The 19,362-nt window shown below is 39.9% G+C and overlaps 3 protein-coding genes across 3 annotated transcripts; 1 reads left to right on the top strand and 2 right to left on the bottom strand.

Annotated features, from left to right (window-relative positions):
* Positions 1–12,395: 12,395 nt before the first annotated feature.
* On the bottom strand, positions 12,396–13,672 carry MYCTH_2067458 (uncharacterized protein; the record flags this gene model as incomplete). Its single annotated transcript, XM_003665062.1, has 2 exons — positions 12,396–13,352; positions 13,535–13,672. 2 exons carry the CDS (start codon positions 13,670–13,672, stop codon positions 12,396–12,398), a joined length of 1,095 nt encoding a protein of 364 aa, XP_003665110.1.
* A 1,048-nt stretch (positions 13,673–14,720) lies between these two features.
* On the bottom strand, positions 14,721–15,254 carry MYCTH_2020741 (uncharacterized protein; the record flags this gene model as incomplete). Its single annotated transcript, XM_003665061.1, has 2 exons — positions 14,721–15,041; positions 15,144–15,254. Coding segments are annotated over 2 exons (432 nt in total), but the record flags the coding sequence as incomplete, so codon positions are not given.
* A 507-nt stretch (positions 15,255–15,761) lies between these two features.
* MYCTH_95997 (uncharacterized protein) lies at positions 15,762–16,781 on the top strand (the record flags this gene model as incomplete). The annotated part of the gene is made up of 3 exons (XM_003665060.1): positions 15,762–16,146; positions 16,482–16,492; positions 16,686–16,781. The coding sequence occupies 3 exons, from the start codon at positions 15,762–15,764 to the stop codon at positions 16,779–16,781; spliced, it is 492 nt and encodes a 163-aa protein (XP_003665108.1).
* Positions 16,782–19,362: the final 2,581 nt, after the last annotated feature.

Below are 19,362 nucleotides of genomic sequence, written 5' to 3'. Positions count from 1 at the left end.
AGTACTTAGCTACTCTAGAAGAACCTATAGCCATCTAACTATACTAGTAGCGATATCTATTTAAGAAAGAAGCGTTTAAATATTTGGTAGATAAGGGCTATTTATTCCTTTGGCTAGTAAACAATACCTAGAATTTTTGCTATATAGTAGATACCCTAGAAGAAAGGTAACGAATTTTCTAAGCTTGCTATAATAAGATAGGCTATAAGGGTAGAGAAGCTACTTACTAGAGGGTTATTAACTACTATTACCAGAAGGGAATATATATTAATATAGTAAAGTAGATTTGTACCTACCTAGAATGTTAGGTATAGGATACTAAAAGATTTAAGGAGGTATATTTACATTTAGAACCTTCTCCAATCCTATTTATAAAATGGCACTTAGATATCTAGTTTATACCCTCTGACTAGAGGGGGAAGCCCTATTTCCTCCTTAAGGCGTATAACGATCTCTTAGGATTTTAGAAGCCAAAGTCCTACCTAATAAGTTAGCTAGAGCGATAAAAAACTTTATTAACTATAATATTCTCCTTCGTTAGGGACTCCTAATAGTTATAGTCATTAATAGAGGATCTAAATTCAAAGGGAAAGTAAAAGCTATCCTAGAGGAACTAGAGGTAAAATATATTATTATCTCTCCTTATAACTCTAGGGCTAACGGTATTAGTAAGGTTAGGTATATACCTATTATAGCTACCTTAGCAAAGATAACTATAGGGACTGGAAAGAACTAGCGATAGATTCTTCCCTATATCCTATATACTAACTATATTACCATTTGAAATAGCTATAGCCGCTTACCCTTTAACCTTATCTATAACTATAATCTTATTAGCCTGATCGAAAACGATGTTCCTACCTAGCGAATTCTTTACTAAGACTTTATGGCTATCTAACTAGATAGGAAAAATCAAGCGGAAGCCTATCTATGATTATTAGAACTCCATACTAAGGTATTACTTAATACGGAATTTGATCTAGAAGTTACTACTAAAAAAGTTACCAAAGCTAGATAAAAAATGGCTAAATGCTAAAACAAAGCCTACTATTATAAGTTTAGAGCCGAGAATGCCTAAGTCAAGGCAGGTAATCTTATTCTAGTATACGATAACATTCGGTAGATCGATATAAGCTCGTTTCGAAAACTCTAGTACCGGTAGTATGGCCTATACTAGGTCTAGGAAGCTATGAATAAGAATACCTACTATCTAGAGACTTTTAATAGTATAACTATATAGATACTATATTCTATAAACCGTATTAAGAAGTTTTTTAAGTAGGATAGAGTTTAGCTTAAAGCTAATAGATCTAATAGTTTTCTAGGTAAGCAAAACCCCTAGAACTAGGAAGTAGGTTCTTTACTATTAGAAGCGCTTAAAGAAGTAATGGTAGAAGAGGAAGCTCCTAGATAAACTAGGTAGCTATAACTAAGCGACCGACTTATTAGATCTAAAGCCCGAGAGCAACGATAATAATAGTAAGATCTTATAGTTAAACTAACCAGAGGGAAACTACCTAGATTTTGACTTTTAAACTATTAATAGAAGTATAAGTTAACCCTATTCGATTTTACTTCTATTTACTCTTTACTACCTAAACCTCTAATTACCCTTTTTCTATATTACCTTTGCCCTTTTTCCCTAAATCCCTAATTCTCTACCTATAAATGCCATTTACCCTATTTATAAGCTGCCCATTGATCCCTAACTATACCGTCTAAATCTATTAAAATTAGAGAGCTCTTTTTCTATATTACTAGCTAGACATTCTTTAGCTAGCTATTAAGGTCAAATTTAGCCTAACCTACAAGCCAAAGGTTAGGATCTTAGGAGCTATCGTTAACTATATCTTCCTATAAATACTTCTTATCACTCTAGTAGCAATTTCCGTACCATCCGTCCAGGGCAGGACCTATTAGAACGTAGCTATAGAATAGCTATATAACGTAGATAATAATGGGCTTCTTGTTCCTTAAAGGGATAAGCTTAGTTATCGACCTTCGGTAGGACTATTTGTAGGCCTAGCACGGTACCAGATTCCTATATCTCTAATTAGCTCCTTTTCTAACCAGAGGGAGGAAGTTATTCTTATATATCCCTAAACACCTGGATAAATAAACCGAGAACTTAGGCCTAGTAGGCAACTATAGTGTAAATCTACCGACCAAATGGACTACTGTTATTAATTTCCGTGAAAATCAGGTATAACCGCTTTGCTAAAGCTCTCTTATAGGTATAGAAGAATTCTATATGGGTAGGAGCAAGTCTTAGGATTCTAAACATCTGCTCTAAGGTATTAGGATTAGGGTTTAGCTTTTAGCAAATGTATAGGACTACCTATATCTTAGGGTACTTAATAAAGAAGAATTAGTAATATAAAAGGAACAATTTATACTAGTACTATATTAAGGCTACCTTTAGATAATCTAAAGGTATTAGAGAATCTTCTAGGTAAGCTACTCTTACTACCTATATAAACTTAGAAGGTATAAGAAACTAATTGTCCTAGGTAGTTGTCAAATCTACTAGTTAGTTAGTTATTAAGGAAAGTATAGGCTTAGTATCCTTGTCGATTTCTATATCTTCCTAGATAAAGAATTTATATCTCTAGCGCTTAACTCTTTTAGTAGATATAGTGGTTAAACTTACTTATGGGAGCTTATAACAAGTTCAAAGGGAAAGTAATATAAGAAGAAGTAGTACTAGCTATCTAAGTAGAGGAAGACAATTATAAATAAGAGTTGGTTAGAAGGGTAGAAAAGTAAGAAGAAGTTTAAGGAGAAATAAGAGATACTTATCCTTTAAACAATTTAATAGTTAGGGTACTAGAACTATTAGACTTTTATTCGAAGAAGGTATACCTAGGCTAGAATAACCTATTATATAATAGGTTATATTCCTTTATTACTACTAGATAAAACGTAAATTAAAGTTATTCCTTAAGGTTATAACAAAGAATAACCTAGTCATATAAAGGCTAATATAGTTACCTATTAGATGGTACTAGAACTAGCAAATATAGCTTAGAATAGCTAGATAAGGAAGGCATCTAAGAGGAACTAGAAGGTCTATAAATACCCCTAACTTAACCTTCCTCCTCCTCTCTCTTTTCTATAACTAATAACTATAAACTATAAATCGCTAACTTACAAAAACGCTAAACAAAATATCTTCTCTACCTGGTTAGATAGCTAGGTGCCATTAGGTAAGTGTTTTACCAAGCGATTCTTTTCTAAATGTTAGTAGTCTAGGTTTTAAGCAACTCTATATAAGTCTCCTAACGGTAAATACATATAGGGATAATATTAGAGAGTTAGATTAAAGAAGAAGAGAAGGATCGGTTCCTCTCCCTCTGATTAGAGGGCTAAGCTAACCAAGTATAGGACTACCTTTACTCCTTCTAGGAAAAGATCTAGAAACCCTAAGGCTCTTTCTTTGGTACCTCCTTATAACTTAGGTTCCAGGGGAAGAAATCGCTAATTACCTAGGGAGTAGTAATACCTAGAAGCTCTTTAACGAGCTATATACTAGGCCTATTCCCTATCCTAGGAAGGTAGTAGTTAGAAGGCTAGAATGGCTTGTAAGCCTTAGTCTTGAGACTAATAAGTAGATTATTAGCTACCTATTTTCTTTATATATTGGGCTATATAGCTAGGGGAAGATATACTTTAGCTAATATTAGTATAATATTATTATAAGCCTATATAATATTAAAGGCCTTATATTAAGAAAGGAATACCTAAATGGCCATAACTTTTTAAACCTACTTTAGTATATATTAATAGCTTATAAGCTATATATTTATATCTTTTCAGAGGCTATTAGTAACTTAAAGCCTAAGTAATTAATATTACCCCTATAAAAATGGAAGGATATAGCTAGAAAACAATTCTAGGTAATCCTTTACCACTTGTAACAATTATACTAGACTATAGTTATATATAATTAGATAGAGTCCTATCTTTATTATATAGACTCCCATCCTTTTAATAAGCAGAGTTGAAAAGATCTATTTAAGACTCTATAGGATAAGGTCATTCTCCTTAGTTTTCTTTTTCTACCGCCTAAAGGCTATATATACTAGCTAACAGTATAGGCGATATCAAAGTAAAAAGGCTAATAGGAATATAGTATCTAGGTTGCTAAGTTCTATCGATTTTACTTTTTGGAGATATAATAGGGAGATAAGGTATAGCTTAAGCTCCCCTAGTAGAAGGGCTACCTATATATAGGGCTAAAAGTGACAAAGGCTAAGAATAAGATATTAATACTCTAGCTTAAAATAATCTAAATAGCTCTAGGCTATCTACCTAATAGCTCCCTTTAGCTAGAAAAGCCAAAGAATCCTTAAAGGGATATCTACCCCTATTAACTACCTAGGTAGCCTATAGACAAGCCACTTTATAGGCCGCTAGTTCTATAGCTATAGCTATAACTAGGATAGGCAAAATCGGTTATCTTTGTCTAGACAGAGGAAGGAGAAGACAACCTACTGCCGACAAAGGAGTAACTGGTCGTAAAGAAGGATCGCCAGGTTCCTATAGATAATACCGTCTAGCAATTCCTTAGTAAGGCGCCTAAGAGACTTAAGCCCCCTTAGCTACTCTAATAGGCACTTAAGTACCCTTACAAGCCAAGGATAGCTATCTACTAGTATATAATAGAATAGGTAAAGGAGTAACTTATAGCTATAGAAGGATAAGGAAAACCTTTAGGGTTATAGTAGTAGTAACTAGTAAAGTAGGCGCCTTTGGTAATACGATAGCTACCTAGTTAGACTAAGACAAAGCCAGGTAAGCTAGTATAGACGTAGGAGATACGTTTAACCTAAGCTATTAAGAAAGGATAGGCTCGTTAGTATTATCCTAACGATAATCTTACTAAATAGACTCGGCCCCTACTATTCGAACATTTAGGGCCTAAAGATCCTAAGCTAGTTCCTAAGTATCTACTATAGTTTATAGGTTAGGATATACTAGATATTAAAGTAGAAGCTTAGCAAAGGTATTAGGCATCTAAGAAACGGCCCTTACCTAAAGGTAATAGTAAAGCTAAACAGGCTAGGCATTATAAGGAATATAAGTAAGGTTTTAGGTCCGAATTCGCTAGTAAAAGCCTTAAGGCAAATTCAAAGGGAAAGTATAGACTAGGGCTAGAAGTTCTTAATATAACTAGAAAGATATAAGGTATAGTTTCATTTTTCTACTTTTATAAAGCTTTACTATATATAATAGGTATAAATAAAGGTTACCTATCTAAAGGTACTAGATAAATAGATAAGGACAATAGATAGCTTTTAACATTTGTTTACTCTAATAGATTAGAGTAATAGGATATAGTTCTTCTTTCTTTTATAAGCTATAATATCTTTTTTCCACGTAAGTAGACTCTTCTACGTCCATCTAGAGGGACATCACTGTTACTACCTTTACCTCTATCGCCGTTATAGTCCGGATGGTCGGACTTGCTTGCTATGACCGCGAATACTCGGATGCCCTAGACATTTTGAGCCGAAGCTCCTCCCTATCTGACCAGACGGAGGTTTGGTTCTGGAGGTGCTAAGTGGTGCCTTAGAGGGTTGGTACTAGCTTACTATAAGGTAATGTTTCTTTCCCCCTTTTTTGTAACCTTTTAGCTTTTCTTATAGATCTTTTATATACCTTTAACCCCTAAGCTACCTAGTTTCATAACTAGCTATACTACTATAATAATGCTTTTATATTTACCTTAATCTCCATAACCCTAACTACTTATAACCTTATATAGAGTAGCCCTATTAACTTCTAGATTTATGGTATATTTTACTATCTTTATAGTCCTCTAGAGGCCTTAATAGGTACTACCTTTTAATTTATATAGCTATACTTTTATAACCTATAAGCTATATCTATATAAAGAATATTTAGCTTTTCTAGCCTTAATATAGACTTTCTTATATAGTTTAATTCCTTCCTCTACTAATATAATCTATTTATTTAGATATATCTTATAGCTCAAGAACGCTTTAATCTATCAAATAATACAATATAACTCTCTATTAACCTATAAATATAGCTAGTCGTTAACTATAGTTATAGTGCTAATCTCTATTAAAAGAACCTACTAGTTACTAATAAGGTTATAGTTCTAATTCCTAAAGAGTAGGCTAAGGCTAGCTTTTATAATATAGTTCTAGCCTATAGAGCTACTAATAGCTTTATATAGGCTTAGAAGTATATTTATCCTTATTCCCCTATATACCTCCCCCTTACTTACTCTCTTATATTTCCTTATAGGGACCCTAGCTTTTGAAGAAGTTTATAGCTCTATAACTATCGAGGTCTAAACTAGACTTAGCTTAATATAAAGTAGGGTTAATAGTACTAGTACATTTTATATACCTATTATAGATATAGTCAAACCCCCTTTCTTTTTAAGCGCCTATTGTAATAGTTCTTAGTAGATATCTAGGCTATAAGTGACTAATAAAAGCTTAATTAGATCCAATATAACTAGAAAGAGCTTTATATGGACCTATATTAAGGAATATAAGACTAGCTCTACTATAAAGATAGTAATGCCTATAAGCTTAGCTAGTAGGTAATCTTACTTATAAGTTACATTAGAGGTCTATAATTTATTACCTAATATTACTAAGACTTGATAGCAATTGTCTATAAGCTTAGGCACCTTACTTTCTTTATTACTATTATAGCTAACCCTAATTAGCTAGAAATTTAATATAAGCTTCTTCCAAGGTAAACTACCTTAGACTAACTAGACATTATTAGCTATATATTTAAGCTTAAGTGTCAAGCTATTTTATAGGAGCTTTATAATAATAATCTTTTTAGGCAGTTTATAGGCAATATATAGACCGTAAAATATTAGAAATAAAGCCTTATATACTATCATTTGCTACTCTTTCTTACTTAAGAGTCTATATAGGTATATCTTATACCTATAAATATTAACTATATAATTCGAGCTAAGCTTCTAATAGAGGTAGAAGACTTAGATAGGAGGTTATAAGAGGTAATTATAACTAATATAACTTACGGCCTATATAGTAACCTTAACCTAAATGTGCCTTATATAGTTCGAGACCTATAGACTAGAGTTATAAGCTATTTAAAGCGGTTCCTAAAAGCTTTCACAGATAAGACATATATTTAGGACGATAGCTACCCTATTTATAGGCGCTGTAATAATAGTCAGATAATAGTTTACTAGGTTAATAGGTAAGACATTATATTAGATAATAGCTAGGTAGTTCCTTATAACTCTTATCTCTCTTATAAATATACTACTTACATTAATATTGAGATTTATATATCTATAAAGTCTATTAAGTATATTTATAAATATATTTATAAAGGGACTAATTAGTCTATAGTCTAGCTATCTACTTTATAATAACAAAATAAAGTCGATATTTATTTATAATGTTATTATATTAGCCCTATAGAGACTATCGTTAGTCTCTTTAAGTTTTATACTTATAAAGAATACCTACCTATATACCGTCTTCTAGTCTATCTTAAGGATTAATAAACGGTCTTCTTTCCCATAAACGTAACCCGATAAGAGCTTATAAAGTAGATAGAGCAGAGAATAATAGAGTTTAAGGCTTTCTTTATATATAATACTACTTACGAAGATGGCCGTAATGTTCTTTATATTGACTTTCTAGCCTATTATACCTAGGATCGAAGTCTATAGGTCTAGAAACCTTAATAAAGGGGTATAGCTATTAGCCGTATATATTATATACCCCCTATTATAGGTAAGTAGTACTTTCTCTGCTTACTACTCTATAGTATTCCAAAAGCTTAGTTATATTAGGACTTATAGATTATTAATAATATAATATATTCTACTTTCTAGCTTACCTATATTGCTATAGGTCTTCTAGACTTAGATAAGAGCTAGATTAACTACTTTATAGAAGCCTCTCTTTGGCAAACTAGGCAAGCCCTTTGCTACCTATTCTATATCTGCCTTACTATAGGCGATATTACAGATCTAAGAGAGCTATAGCTATAGTTCTAAGAGTCCTTTCATAATAACCTTCCTTGGTATATAAGCTATATACTTAGTATTCTATAAGATCTTTAATACCCTTATTATAACCATAGTCTATACCTCTTAAGCTTAGACCTAGTAGAGTATAGAAAATCTCTATAGGACTTTAATCTTCTAGAATTCTAACACTAATGGCAGGATATCTAATAGAACCTACTTTTATAGGCCGAGTTAGCTTATAACGCTATAGAATAGAGGTCTATATTTAAGGATATCCGTTCAAAACTTAATCCTAGTTAGTCTACGATTTTCTAGGAGGTTACGACCACAATAGAGAGAGAGCTATAGACTACCTATTTCTTTATCTAAGGCCCTAATAGAACTAGAAAGATCTTTCTCCATCGCTATCTCTTTTCATTCTACCGCTTATAGGGTAAAGTTATTATCTATATAGCGTCTTCTGGTATTATAGCCCTCTTTCTTAATAGTAGCCGTACTTCTTATAGCTAGTTTAAAATCCTGATCGAGCTCTTTAACTATAGCTCCTATATAGTTCGTAAGAATATATAGTTAGTAGCTCTTTTATAGAAAGTAAAGTTGATTATTTAAGACGAGGTTCTAATATAATACCACTTCTGTTTCAAGGCTGTAAACCGAACTTTATAAGATATCCGGGGCTATAAATCTGTCTTTAGAGGACTACTAGTTATCTTAGGTAGTAACTTTACTTAGATCTTACCTATTATCTATAAAGGAAATCGCTTATAGATAGTTTAGGCTTGCTTATAGTACTCTTTACTTTAGAGAAGCCTTCGAGTCTGTAAACTAACTAAGAATATATAGATATAGGGTACTAACAAAGAGAACTATATATTTGTTAGCTAGCTATAGGACCTTTCTTATAATCCTTCTTTCTATAGCCTTATTAACCCTCTTCCGGCCTTTTAATTTTACTATTTAGTAGAGAGTCTTATCTAATAGGTCCATCTTTAAAATGTCCTTATACTTATAATTAGCGATTCGATAATATTTATAGGCCAAGTAATACTTTGCCTTTATAATATAACTATTAAAGATATTAATACCACGGTTATTAAGGAGTTTCTAGGGCCTATTATAACCTACCTTTTAGTTAACAAGTTAGAAAACCCTCCTATTAATAGAGATAATAATATACCTACCTTTACCCCTAAATTCCTACTTTTATAAGATTTTCCTTCTATTCTACTTAAGGTTTTAGAGCTTAAGGTTAGCGCTCTTATTATTCTACTTTGTAACCTTAACCTATAATAAGGTCTTTATAATAAGACTTGCTTAATAGTTATATACCTCTCTTAGCTAGTCATTAAAGGCCGTATCCTTATAGGCTCCTTTACCTTATAGCTATAGATAATACTAAAGATTAAGTTAAACACTTCTATAGAAGAATTTCCCTATATTATTATCTAGAAGTAATTTCCGGTATAGCTCCATTTTACTATAATAATAAATAAGTTATAAGGGCAATCTTTTTCTATTATTAGGCTTAATGTTCGTAAACCTATATTTTCTTATAGCTAATTTTATATTATAATGTCTTAGGCTATAAATGTTTATAATATCTCTATTTATTTACTAGGTCATAAAGAAAGGTATAAAAAACTTATAAATATTATATATCTTAAAGTCTTAATTAGATAAGGAGAGTGAAAGAAGTTTCATTTTATAGATATTAAAGTATATAATATAATAAAGTAATTATATTAAATATAGCTAATAATAATTATAGCCTATCTTATAACCTATCTTATAGCTTATCTTATAGCCTATCTTATAGCCTATTTTATAGGCCCTTTTATACCTCTATTTCTCCCTATTATTAGCAGACCTCTATAACAGATTACTAATATCTACTAATGCTATTCTAAGGTTATACTCTTTATTAGAAGATAGGCCTAGAAATAGTATATAGATATAATTAATATAGCTTAAGGCCTATATAGCTAGAAAACCTATAGTAGGTAGAAAGGGAGGGTAGGTAAAAGGCAGAGGGTTAGACTCTTTATAGCTATAAAGCAGGTTAAAATCACACCTATAGCGAGAGCTAGGGATAGGTATATATATAGCTATAGTTATAAGGGGGTATAAAGATACGTCGACTAATAAGATAGAGCCTTTAGATTCTTTAGATTCCTCCTATTCGCTAAGAAAAGGAGAGACTATATTTTTACGGCCTTATTACTTGCTAGTACCAGTTTTTTTCGGTCCTTGCTTGCTTTACTACTTCTTTCTCTTTACATATAAACCGGTTTATATAAGCTCTTCCTCCACTATATGCTTTTACGAGGTTTTTTGTAGAGTTTCTTACTTTAGATTAACCTATTAGTATTTTTTTAACTATACCTATAAGTTAACTTACTTTTATCGCCCTAGTAAAAGGTATAACGCTTAGTTTCGGAGTTATAATAATAGCTAGAATAGGCGTCTATACTAGTATTATCATTTAATATAATATACTTTAAAAACAGGCCTATACCCTTGCTATAATAGGTATAAGGGGATTTTATAGGCTTGCTTATAATATATATAAGTAGCGCCTTAAGGTTAGTAAGGCGCTTAGTATTAATTTTATAGTTACCTCCTTTACTATTATTATAGACTAAGATATAGCAAATAATCTATTATAGTTATTAATTAGGCTCTATAGGGCTATAAGTTTATAACTTATAGACAAGGTAAGTATATTCTTAATATACTTAGTCTTTCTAGCTATATTATTATATAGGGCTATTACTTTATCTTTCCTAATAACCTATACCATTTTACCTTATATATCTATAAGAAGCCTATCAATTATTATAGCTTTAGTAGTAGGCTTCTAGCTATATTATTATTATTATTATTATTATTATTATTATTATTATTATTATTATTATTATTATTATTATTATTAGTATTATTATTATTATTATTATTATTATTATTATTAGTATTAGTATTATTATTATTATTAGTATTAGTATTATTATTATTATCATTATTATTATTATTATTGTTATTATTATCATTATTATTATTATAGCTATTACTACTAGGGCTACAGGGAAGGTAAGGGGTGTAAGGGCTGCTTAGCTAGGCCGGGTCCTGTTCGATCAAGTCAAACGGCTCCTCGGAATCAGAGAGCACGGGTGGTATAGCTATACCATGTAAAACTATGTTAGAAAGACTATAAAAAAATTACCATAGCTATAGAATACTTATAGTAACGTGGCTAGCGATTTTTTTCTGTTGTGCAGGCTCAAATGCGCGCGTGTAAGCGATTTGTGGTGGTTGTGGTGGTTGGAATTGATTGATCGATCGATCGATTGATTAGGTTGGTTGGTTGGTTGGTTGTGTGGAAATGGAAAAGTGGGCTGGCTACAGTGTGGGGAAAAATATGCAGGGCCAGAGGGTAGAGGCCGCGAAGCGGCCTGCGCGAATCCCTCGTCGAACAGGGCGAGCGAGAGTGGCGGGAGGAGAGGGTGGGCCCCTGGTCCGAGTCGGCAGCGACGGCGGCCGCAGATGCTATTTAGGGCGCAAGACACGACAACAGCGGCAAAGGCGGTTGCCCTGTCGAGAAGGTAAATCGGAATGCGGCGGAAGGGGAAATCTTGTTGGGCGCCACGGGGGCAAGTGAGCCGCGCAGGTGCCATTAATTGATGGTTGATAATATGTGGATGGTTTGACTGTCTCTTTTTTTTTTCCCCTCGAGGAGTTGGTGCTGTTGTGGTCTACTGGAGCGTAGCATCTAGCAACCCTCTCGGCTTCCAATGGCAAAAGGGGGGACGCGCCAGTGGAAAACGGAAAGCCTCATATTTAGAAGGTGCTCAGGGGCTGTTATGCCGCACGTAATAAGGGGCCGTCGATCACAAGGACCTAATTATTTCCTGATGTCCGTATTCAGCCGAGCGAACGTGGGAAGAAAGGCACCCGGCAGCAAATGCAGGCGACATCAAGAGCCTCGGAAAAAGCATTTCCGGGGCTCGTTTGAAAGGAGATGTCCGGACTCTCGGGTTGAGACGGTGCTGTGCCGTGTCATGGTGCAACGCGATCTCGCATCTCGTACTCCTCGGGTAGAAGACCGTTTCCTCACCACTCCCGATGAATCATAGCCAACCATGACACGTGAAGGTGCTGGAGAAACAATACGACAGGAGTATGTTTTTGATTTGGATGTAAATTTTATATTCATTTCCCTCGAAGAAAGGAAAAAGGGGGTATCAGCGCATACAAAGAGATTCGACGTCTAATATAACATCTCGCCCCAACTGCCTCGTCAATGAACCCAGCGGTTTAGAGGAGCACGCACGGGTGGGTAAGCTAGGTCGGTAGGCAGACGCTACTTGGTATGTACAATATCCCTGCCCATGCTTTAGAAGCCAGCCATGATGGCGCCCACCGCCAACCCGATGCCGAGGCCCGCACCCGCCAGCCCCGTACACCTCGGCAGCGCGCCGCCGGCGTTGCTCGAATCGGCGCCTCCGGAGCCCGTGGGCGCCGCCGTGGCCCGGGTCCCCCCCACGCAGCTGGGGGTGCAGGGCAGGTTGGAGGCGAACGGGGTGGGCACGTTGGCGCCGGTGGCCGTGGCGGTGCCGAGCGGGGTGAAGACGGGGGGCTGCTGGGTGGTGAGGGAGAAGTCCGGGCGCGCGTCGGGCTGGCCGGGGTCGAGGACGTTGTCGATCAGGTGGGCGACGCCGTTGGCCAGGAGGATGTCGGGCTGGATGATCTCGGCCGAGTTGACGAAGATGGAGTTGGCCTGCCGCGTGATGGCGACCTCGGTGCCGCCGTCGGCCGACGCCAGCGCGCTCGCGTTGCGGAGCTCCCACACGTGCGACAACCGGCCCGGCACCACGTGGTAGCGCAGCACCCGGCGCAGGTCGTCCCGGTCCATGGCCGCGAAGGTGCCCGCCAGCTGCTGGAAGGCGGCGTTGCGTGGCGCGAAGATGGTCACGTCCTCCCACCCGGCCACCTCGTCGTACAGGTCAGTGGCGTAGAGCGCGCCGACGAAGGCGGCCAGGTCCTTGTAGGCGTTCCGGGCCGTCGACTCGAGCGTCTCGGGCACGTGCATGACGGAGTCGGTGATCTGGACCAGACCGCTATCGAACTGGAGGTCCTCGACCACGACGGTGCCGCGGGTGGCGAAGCCCGAGGTGAAGACGACCTCGCCGCCGGGCTGCTTGGTCAGAATCAGGTGCTGGCCCCCCGTCACGGTCGAGTAGTTGCGGTCGGTCAGCGTCGTTGCGGCCCAGATCGAGTCTCCCTTGACGATCGAAGGCATGTCGATCGTGCCCTTGAGGATGTGGTACTTGAGCGTTTCCTGGACGGTGTTCTTGTCGTAGCTGTTCCAGTCTGCCTGCTTATCGAAGGCAAAGTCATTGGGCGCCGCCACCGTGATGTTTTTGGGCAGCTCGGCAAAGAGCTTGGCGTGTTTCTGCTGCTGTCAGTCCCAGCCAAACCGGGGAGGAACATGCCCTTATACTGATTAATTAGGTAGACATTCGATGTTCTCACCTTGACAAGACCGCGAAACATGGTGAGATTGGCCTGGTCGGCAAGCACGCTCTCTAAGCTGGCAGCCTGAACGGCCGGGGAGAGAAGAAGGGAGGAAATGAGGGCCAGAACGGCCGTGGGATGTCGGAGTAGGACCATAGTGATCGTGGTAGGGGGTAAATGTCAAAAGATTGCGAAGGCAAAGCTGCCTAGGACAGAAATCCAGGGAAAACCGATTATTAAGCAACAAACAAGTCGATACCACCGCGATGGTTATATTAACCTTACCAAGGCTTCTTAGGGAGGGTGGGACAGTCTCTGCGATTACTAGGTCGAGTGGGAGTACGGCAGCTAGGTACGGGATCTGAAGAAGAGGGTAAGCCTTTCCTGTAGCATAGGGATTGGTTCCATTCCGAGACGGCCGCTTGCTTGTACGCTCAGTGGCCGTATGTCAAGACAGCCTATGAGAAGGCTGGGGAAGAAGGCGAAGGATGAGCCCTATTCGAGTTTCGACAATCCTATTGTCTTGACTTAAGAATCTATAATCTGAATCTATTTAGCATTCCTAAAGCTGTCTTAAATTACACGTAACGGGTCTCTGAGGTCATGAAGTAGCCGCGTTATTATAGGTTTGCGGAGACTAGGCCGAGAGGTCGATCACACTCACAAGTTTTGCGATCACCGAAATCACCCATTCATATCTCCATTACCGGTGTTCTCCACTATAACGAACGACTTGTACATACAAATCCCCCTGCGAACCGACGTATCGTGTATTTCCTCGACCTAGCTCCATTACCGAGCTTCGGAGTGCGGCAGGACCGACCTTTCCGATCACATGTTAGAGCGACTGTTTGTCACCTCCGCAATGAACAGGCCGGAATGCCAGTGCTGCTAACTCTATATACGAGACCTATCACATTAGACTGGCTCCGCCCTTGCCACACGTCAAACACTTCATCTGCAAGGGCTCCGTAGGCTGTAGACCGCAATTGTAGCACCGTCCTAGCAGAGGGGTTCGGATATACGAGCTTAGCAGATCCTTCAGAAACTCGGGCGATTCGGTGGCAAGCTCGTCGTAAACCGCCATTAGACTGTCGGCAGCTCCTCCGCTCTGATCTCCGGAAGCGGCAGGGTTAGCACCGGCAAATTGGTGCAGCCGTGTCGTCCCCCCTAGCTCAACACGAAGGCCCACGATTGCCTTGTCGCGAAGAGCCCGGACGGTGCAGGGAGTCAGCTGATACACGTCCGGAATCGAATCAAGGAGGTCCTGGATGTTGGTGCTTCTCGCGAGCGCCTTGCCGTACTTGGTGACAGCCAAGCTCTGCAGGCCGTCCACCTGGTACATTTCGGCTAAAGCGAACACCCTCGCGTGGATACACAAAGCCGTGAGCCCCTCCTCGTCGCTACACTCGGGCGTTTCCTTGCTCGGATCTTGCGTGGGTTCGCCGCAGTCCTTATAGTTGCCGGTGTAGAAGTATTCTACCATCCGCCGCACCATTGCCGGCGATTGTTCAGCTATTTCGTACTCCCCTAATGCTGCCTCCTGCAACGCGTTGGTAATATGAATCTGAAGCAGATTCGGGCGACTGCTCACCTTGAATGGCTTGCTGCAAGCCTCATGGAACACCTTCGACTGGCTGCAGATGATGACTTTGTGGACTGGAAACCTCTCGGGGCCGCAGACCAGTACGAAGTCGGTAAATTCTTCCCTTTCACGGGCCCTGTCGTTGTGAACGGACGCTTTAAGACGTGACTAGAGAGGAGAGGAATGATGATTCGGTGGAACGCCGAAGGTTCCCTAAACGTTTTCGCGGGTACTTACTTCGATATCTCCCCCATCAGTCTCTTAAAGGCCGCCATTTTGAGTGGATTGATTAGGTCCCCGTTTGTGTGCGCAGTGCAGAATCCCCTGCTGGGTGGTCCCGTCTCGCCGTCGTTCTCCCTTTGCCACCCCCTCTCCGGCCAAAGCAGAAATGACATAGGTAAGGGGGGGATGCTCGGATCACATCGGGGGGTTTTTCGTCATGCAGCATCATCTCAGAACTGTTGCTTGCGCCAGGTGTACGCCGGTGAGGCTAATATTACGGACCGTTTGCCAAATGGACTTTATCCAAGGCCCATTGGCCCCCTTGGTTGCGACTGGCAGATCTTTCCTCTTACCGAGTTCATTTGGTTTGCCTACGTCTTGAATAGGGACATATATGCAATATCTCCTCGAACTCAGCTGTACGGCTACAAGTTCAAGATGCCCAAACACGAGATGACCAAATCAGATTCTTCGCGAATCCAGTCTTTAATTACAGGTGGAGGCTATCAGTATTTGTCGTCAAATGTTGTCTTCGAGAAGCTGTCAGACAGGAGCCCCAAAGACGCGCCGCTTCACCTATGGCGAACCAACACGACCATGCAGCAGAGCAATGTCAAGGACAGTTCGAACAGCAGTGCCTTCTATGATCATCTCCACGAAAACGGCGCTTCCAGATTGCCCTACTCTCTTGCTTCCTACCAAAAGGCGACGGAGGGGACTGGTGGTCAGTTTGACCGCCTAGCGTTTGGCGGCTCCGCATTTGGTGGCTCCGCACCCGTGCTATATAGGCTGCACCAGCCGGGTGACCAGCTCTCGTCTAAGCGTAAGTTTGACCTAGTATACTACTACGGTCCTTCTTCGAAGAAACGAGATTTCGTCTCGGCATTTATAGAGAAGCATTATAGCATTATAGCCACTAGTAGTGACTAGTAGAACATCTAGTAAACCGAGCCGATGCCTAAGATAATGTCCTTCGAGAGTAGATTTCTTGGCTATACTAGGGTCTAGGCTTTTACGAACAGATTTGCTATCGCTTCACTTATAGATCTAGCTTCCTTATAACTAGCCTATAAGTTAGCTTAATAGATTACTATAGATGCCGCTAAGTAGCGTTTCTAGAGACTACGGACCGTAAACACTACTTACCTAAGTTTCTAGAGACTATAGACGTAAGGAGACTGTTAGATCTCTATAATGCCCTTCTAATGTAGCTTGATAGTCGCTATATAGACTATAAAGCTTATTTTAGCGATTTTAGATCTTAGATTTTAGATCTTAGATCTCGATCCCTATAATATAACGGGATAGCATTATAGCCCTACCTTCGGCTAAGCTACTAAAATAAGCAATACCTATATCTAGAAAGTAGCGAAAGGTCGCTACTATCATGTCCAGTTTGTCCCCAAGGTCCGGTCGCGAGGGTTTGGTATCGAGCCAGGCATGGACGGCCTCAAATAATAGTTCTATAAGCAGTCGAACTGCTCCTCCGATGGGTCTGTTAGGCAGTGGTTGCACTATCTCGAAGCTGCAAATGCACAGGTGACCAAGCGTGTTTCCGTGGTGTTGGTGATGAAGTTCTTGAAAGAAAAGAGGCATTCTTGTACGTGCTACAGGACGATGATCTCCTTATGCACGTTTTCACCCCGCTCCCCTTTCCTCTCGTGGCTGATCAGGACAAGGGGCCACATTAACCTCAAACTAAACTACATCTGTTAGGTGCTGTAATTTTGTTCCCGTATCTGCCACAAAAATTCTCCTTGTATACCTTCGCCCCACGTTCCTGTCGTAGCCGATCACCCATTTGGCAACCGAAACTGGCTAGATGCAACTGCTGACATGGATCGTGAGTCAGATCATTGCGTCTCTATTCTGGAAGACCTCTGCGATCCAACGTGCATTATTATCTTAACAGCATCGGCCTTACCGACGGACCGCTTTCCCTATAGCAGGACCCCCGACTTGAGCAGCAAGGGGTAAAGCAATCGGGAGCACTGTTACCTTTCTGCTCTGCACGAGCCGTGCCTGTGTTCCGCCAATTGTATTGTGACCGGGAAGAACTCCGGTTCCAGTATCGCGCTCGCAATTTCTTAATGCTTTTCCTACGCACATGCCTTTCAGAAGTTCATTAGAGTTGGCTTTCGCTTCATATAGGACCCTCGCTTGTAAATCACCTTACCTTATTTATCCGATTTTAGGGAAACCCATTTTGTCTGTTGCCTCGTCGTCAAGGCGTTGCATAAAGTCATCGCCAGGGGCTAGTGGTAGAGCCTCTACTTGGTCCACGACATCTGCTATAAAAACATCTATGTAAGGGCTCACACCTCCATCGCCGCTGGCGGGACCTGGAGGCGGATTGGCAACTTCCGGGACAGCTTTGTCCAGGTCTCCCTTCGGGTTCTCAGACGAGTCATTCGGAGCGTTGATCTGCTCAGTTCTCCTGTTAGTCCAGTCTCGGTCAGCTGACTCGAAGGGAACCCACCGGGGGAAGTATGATAGGTTCAGGATCACCCGCTGTGTCTGTACCCAAATCAGGGGTCGCAGGTCTCGGAGGGTCTTCAAGGCGGGTGTCTCCTGCTGAGCAGGGTCACTCTTTTGTATTGGCGTTATTAGAAATGGTAGAGGTATCATCATGTCTAGTCTGTCCACTGGTCTGCTCGCTTAGGTTCTGTGTCAAGCTAGGCATGATGAACAGCCTCAAACATGTGTACTCAGGAGAATGGTTCTGTAAACAGTCAATGTGCATCCTTCACAAGTGTTTCGAGAATCAGGGGCATACAGATAGGCCTGAGAATAAGGGTACTTTGGTACTTGAGGTTCAGATTGGTGTCATATTAACTCCATACCAAGCGTCTTACCTTCGTATACGTCTCGACTGCTCCTCTGATAGGTCTGTGTTGTAAGCAACGGTTATAGTACTCGAAGCTGCAAACGCATAGGGGGAGACTAGGCGTAGTTCTATAGTACTACTGGCATTCTTATACTTATAGGATGGTAAGCGAATAGGTATTCCTACTCTAAACATGCCTATGGTTTTCTGTCGATGATCTCCTTACGCTACTCTTTACCCTATTCCTACTATTGTTAATTATATATAATAAAGGAGCTATATTACCTTACTAATAATATATAAGAACGAAACTATTAATATTAGAATGCTATAAGCATTATAACTAGGCCTCCTATCTAGTAACTAAAACTAGCTTAATATACCTATAGGCCTAGATAGTAAGCTAGTATAGATCATCATATCTCTAGTATAGAACAACCTCTATAACCTTATATATATTATTAATATCTTGATAACGTTACCTTTTACTATTAGTATTACCCTTACTAATATACTACTTTCCCCTATAGTAAAGCCCTTGGCTTAAATAGCTAGGGGCAAAGCAATTAGGAGAAATATATAGGAACAATCAGATATGTCAAAAATGAGGCTGCTTTTGTAGGAGCATGTAGGAATAAACGGATAAACTCCTCTCCCCCTATGGCAGGACAATTGGAAGCCCTGTCTATATAAGATAAAGGCGGGACGAGCGCTATCATAGCCTGCAGAGTTGCAGATATACCTGGAAACATGCAGGAACAATCAGGCACGTCGAGAATAGGCTGCTGTTACAGGAGCACGCAGGAACATATAGCAGCGTCTCAAATGATCTACTTGAATTTCATGTCCGTTGGATCATGGCAGGCGCGTAGAACAGACTTACGGGAGCAAAAACGTCATGTTCCAAACATATCGGAACAAGGACTGGCGTTCCCGGGACCCCTTGTGGCCTGATCCCGCCAATCGGTGCAGACAGGGTCGGCTAATATTTAGCCGATCGCCTATAGCGCGGAGCGTGGTTGTGGACGCGCATAGGCGGGACAAACCTGCTTGCTCATCGCGCAACAACTAAACAGACCAAGCGCGTCTTATAGTACACCCACGTTGTGGATAGCGAAAAGACATCACACCGCCAGCTTCTCCATGGCGACCGTTGTATTGCTGCTTAGTGTGCACACCCCATGACGTGGACAATAAATCAGGCAAAGGGAA

Source organism: Thermothelomyces thermophilus, chromosome 5 (assembly GCF_000226095.1).
Source record: "Thermothelomyces thermophilus ATCC 42464 chromosome 5, complete sequence".
Taxonomy (NCBI): Eukaryota; Fungi; Ascomycota; class Sordariomycetes; order Sordariales; family Chaetomiaceae; genus Thermothelomyces; species Thermothelomyces thermophilus.
Note: the sequence above shows the minus strand (reverse complement) of the source record. Positions and strands in the feature narration are given on the sequence as shown.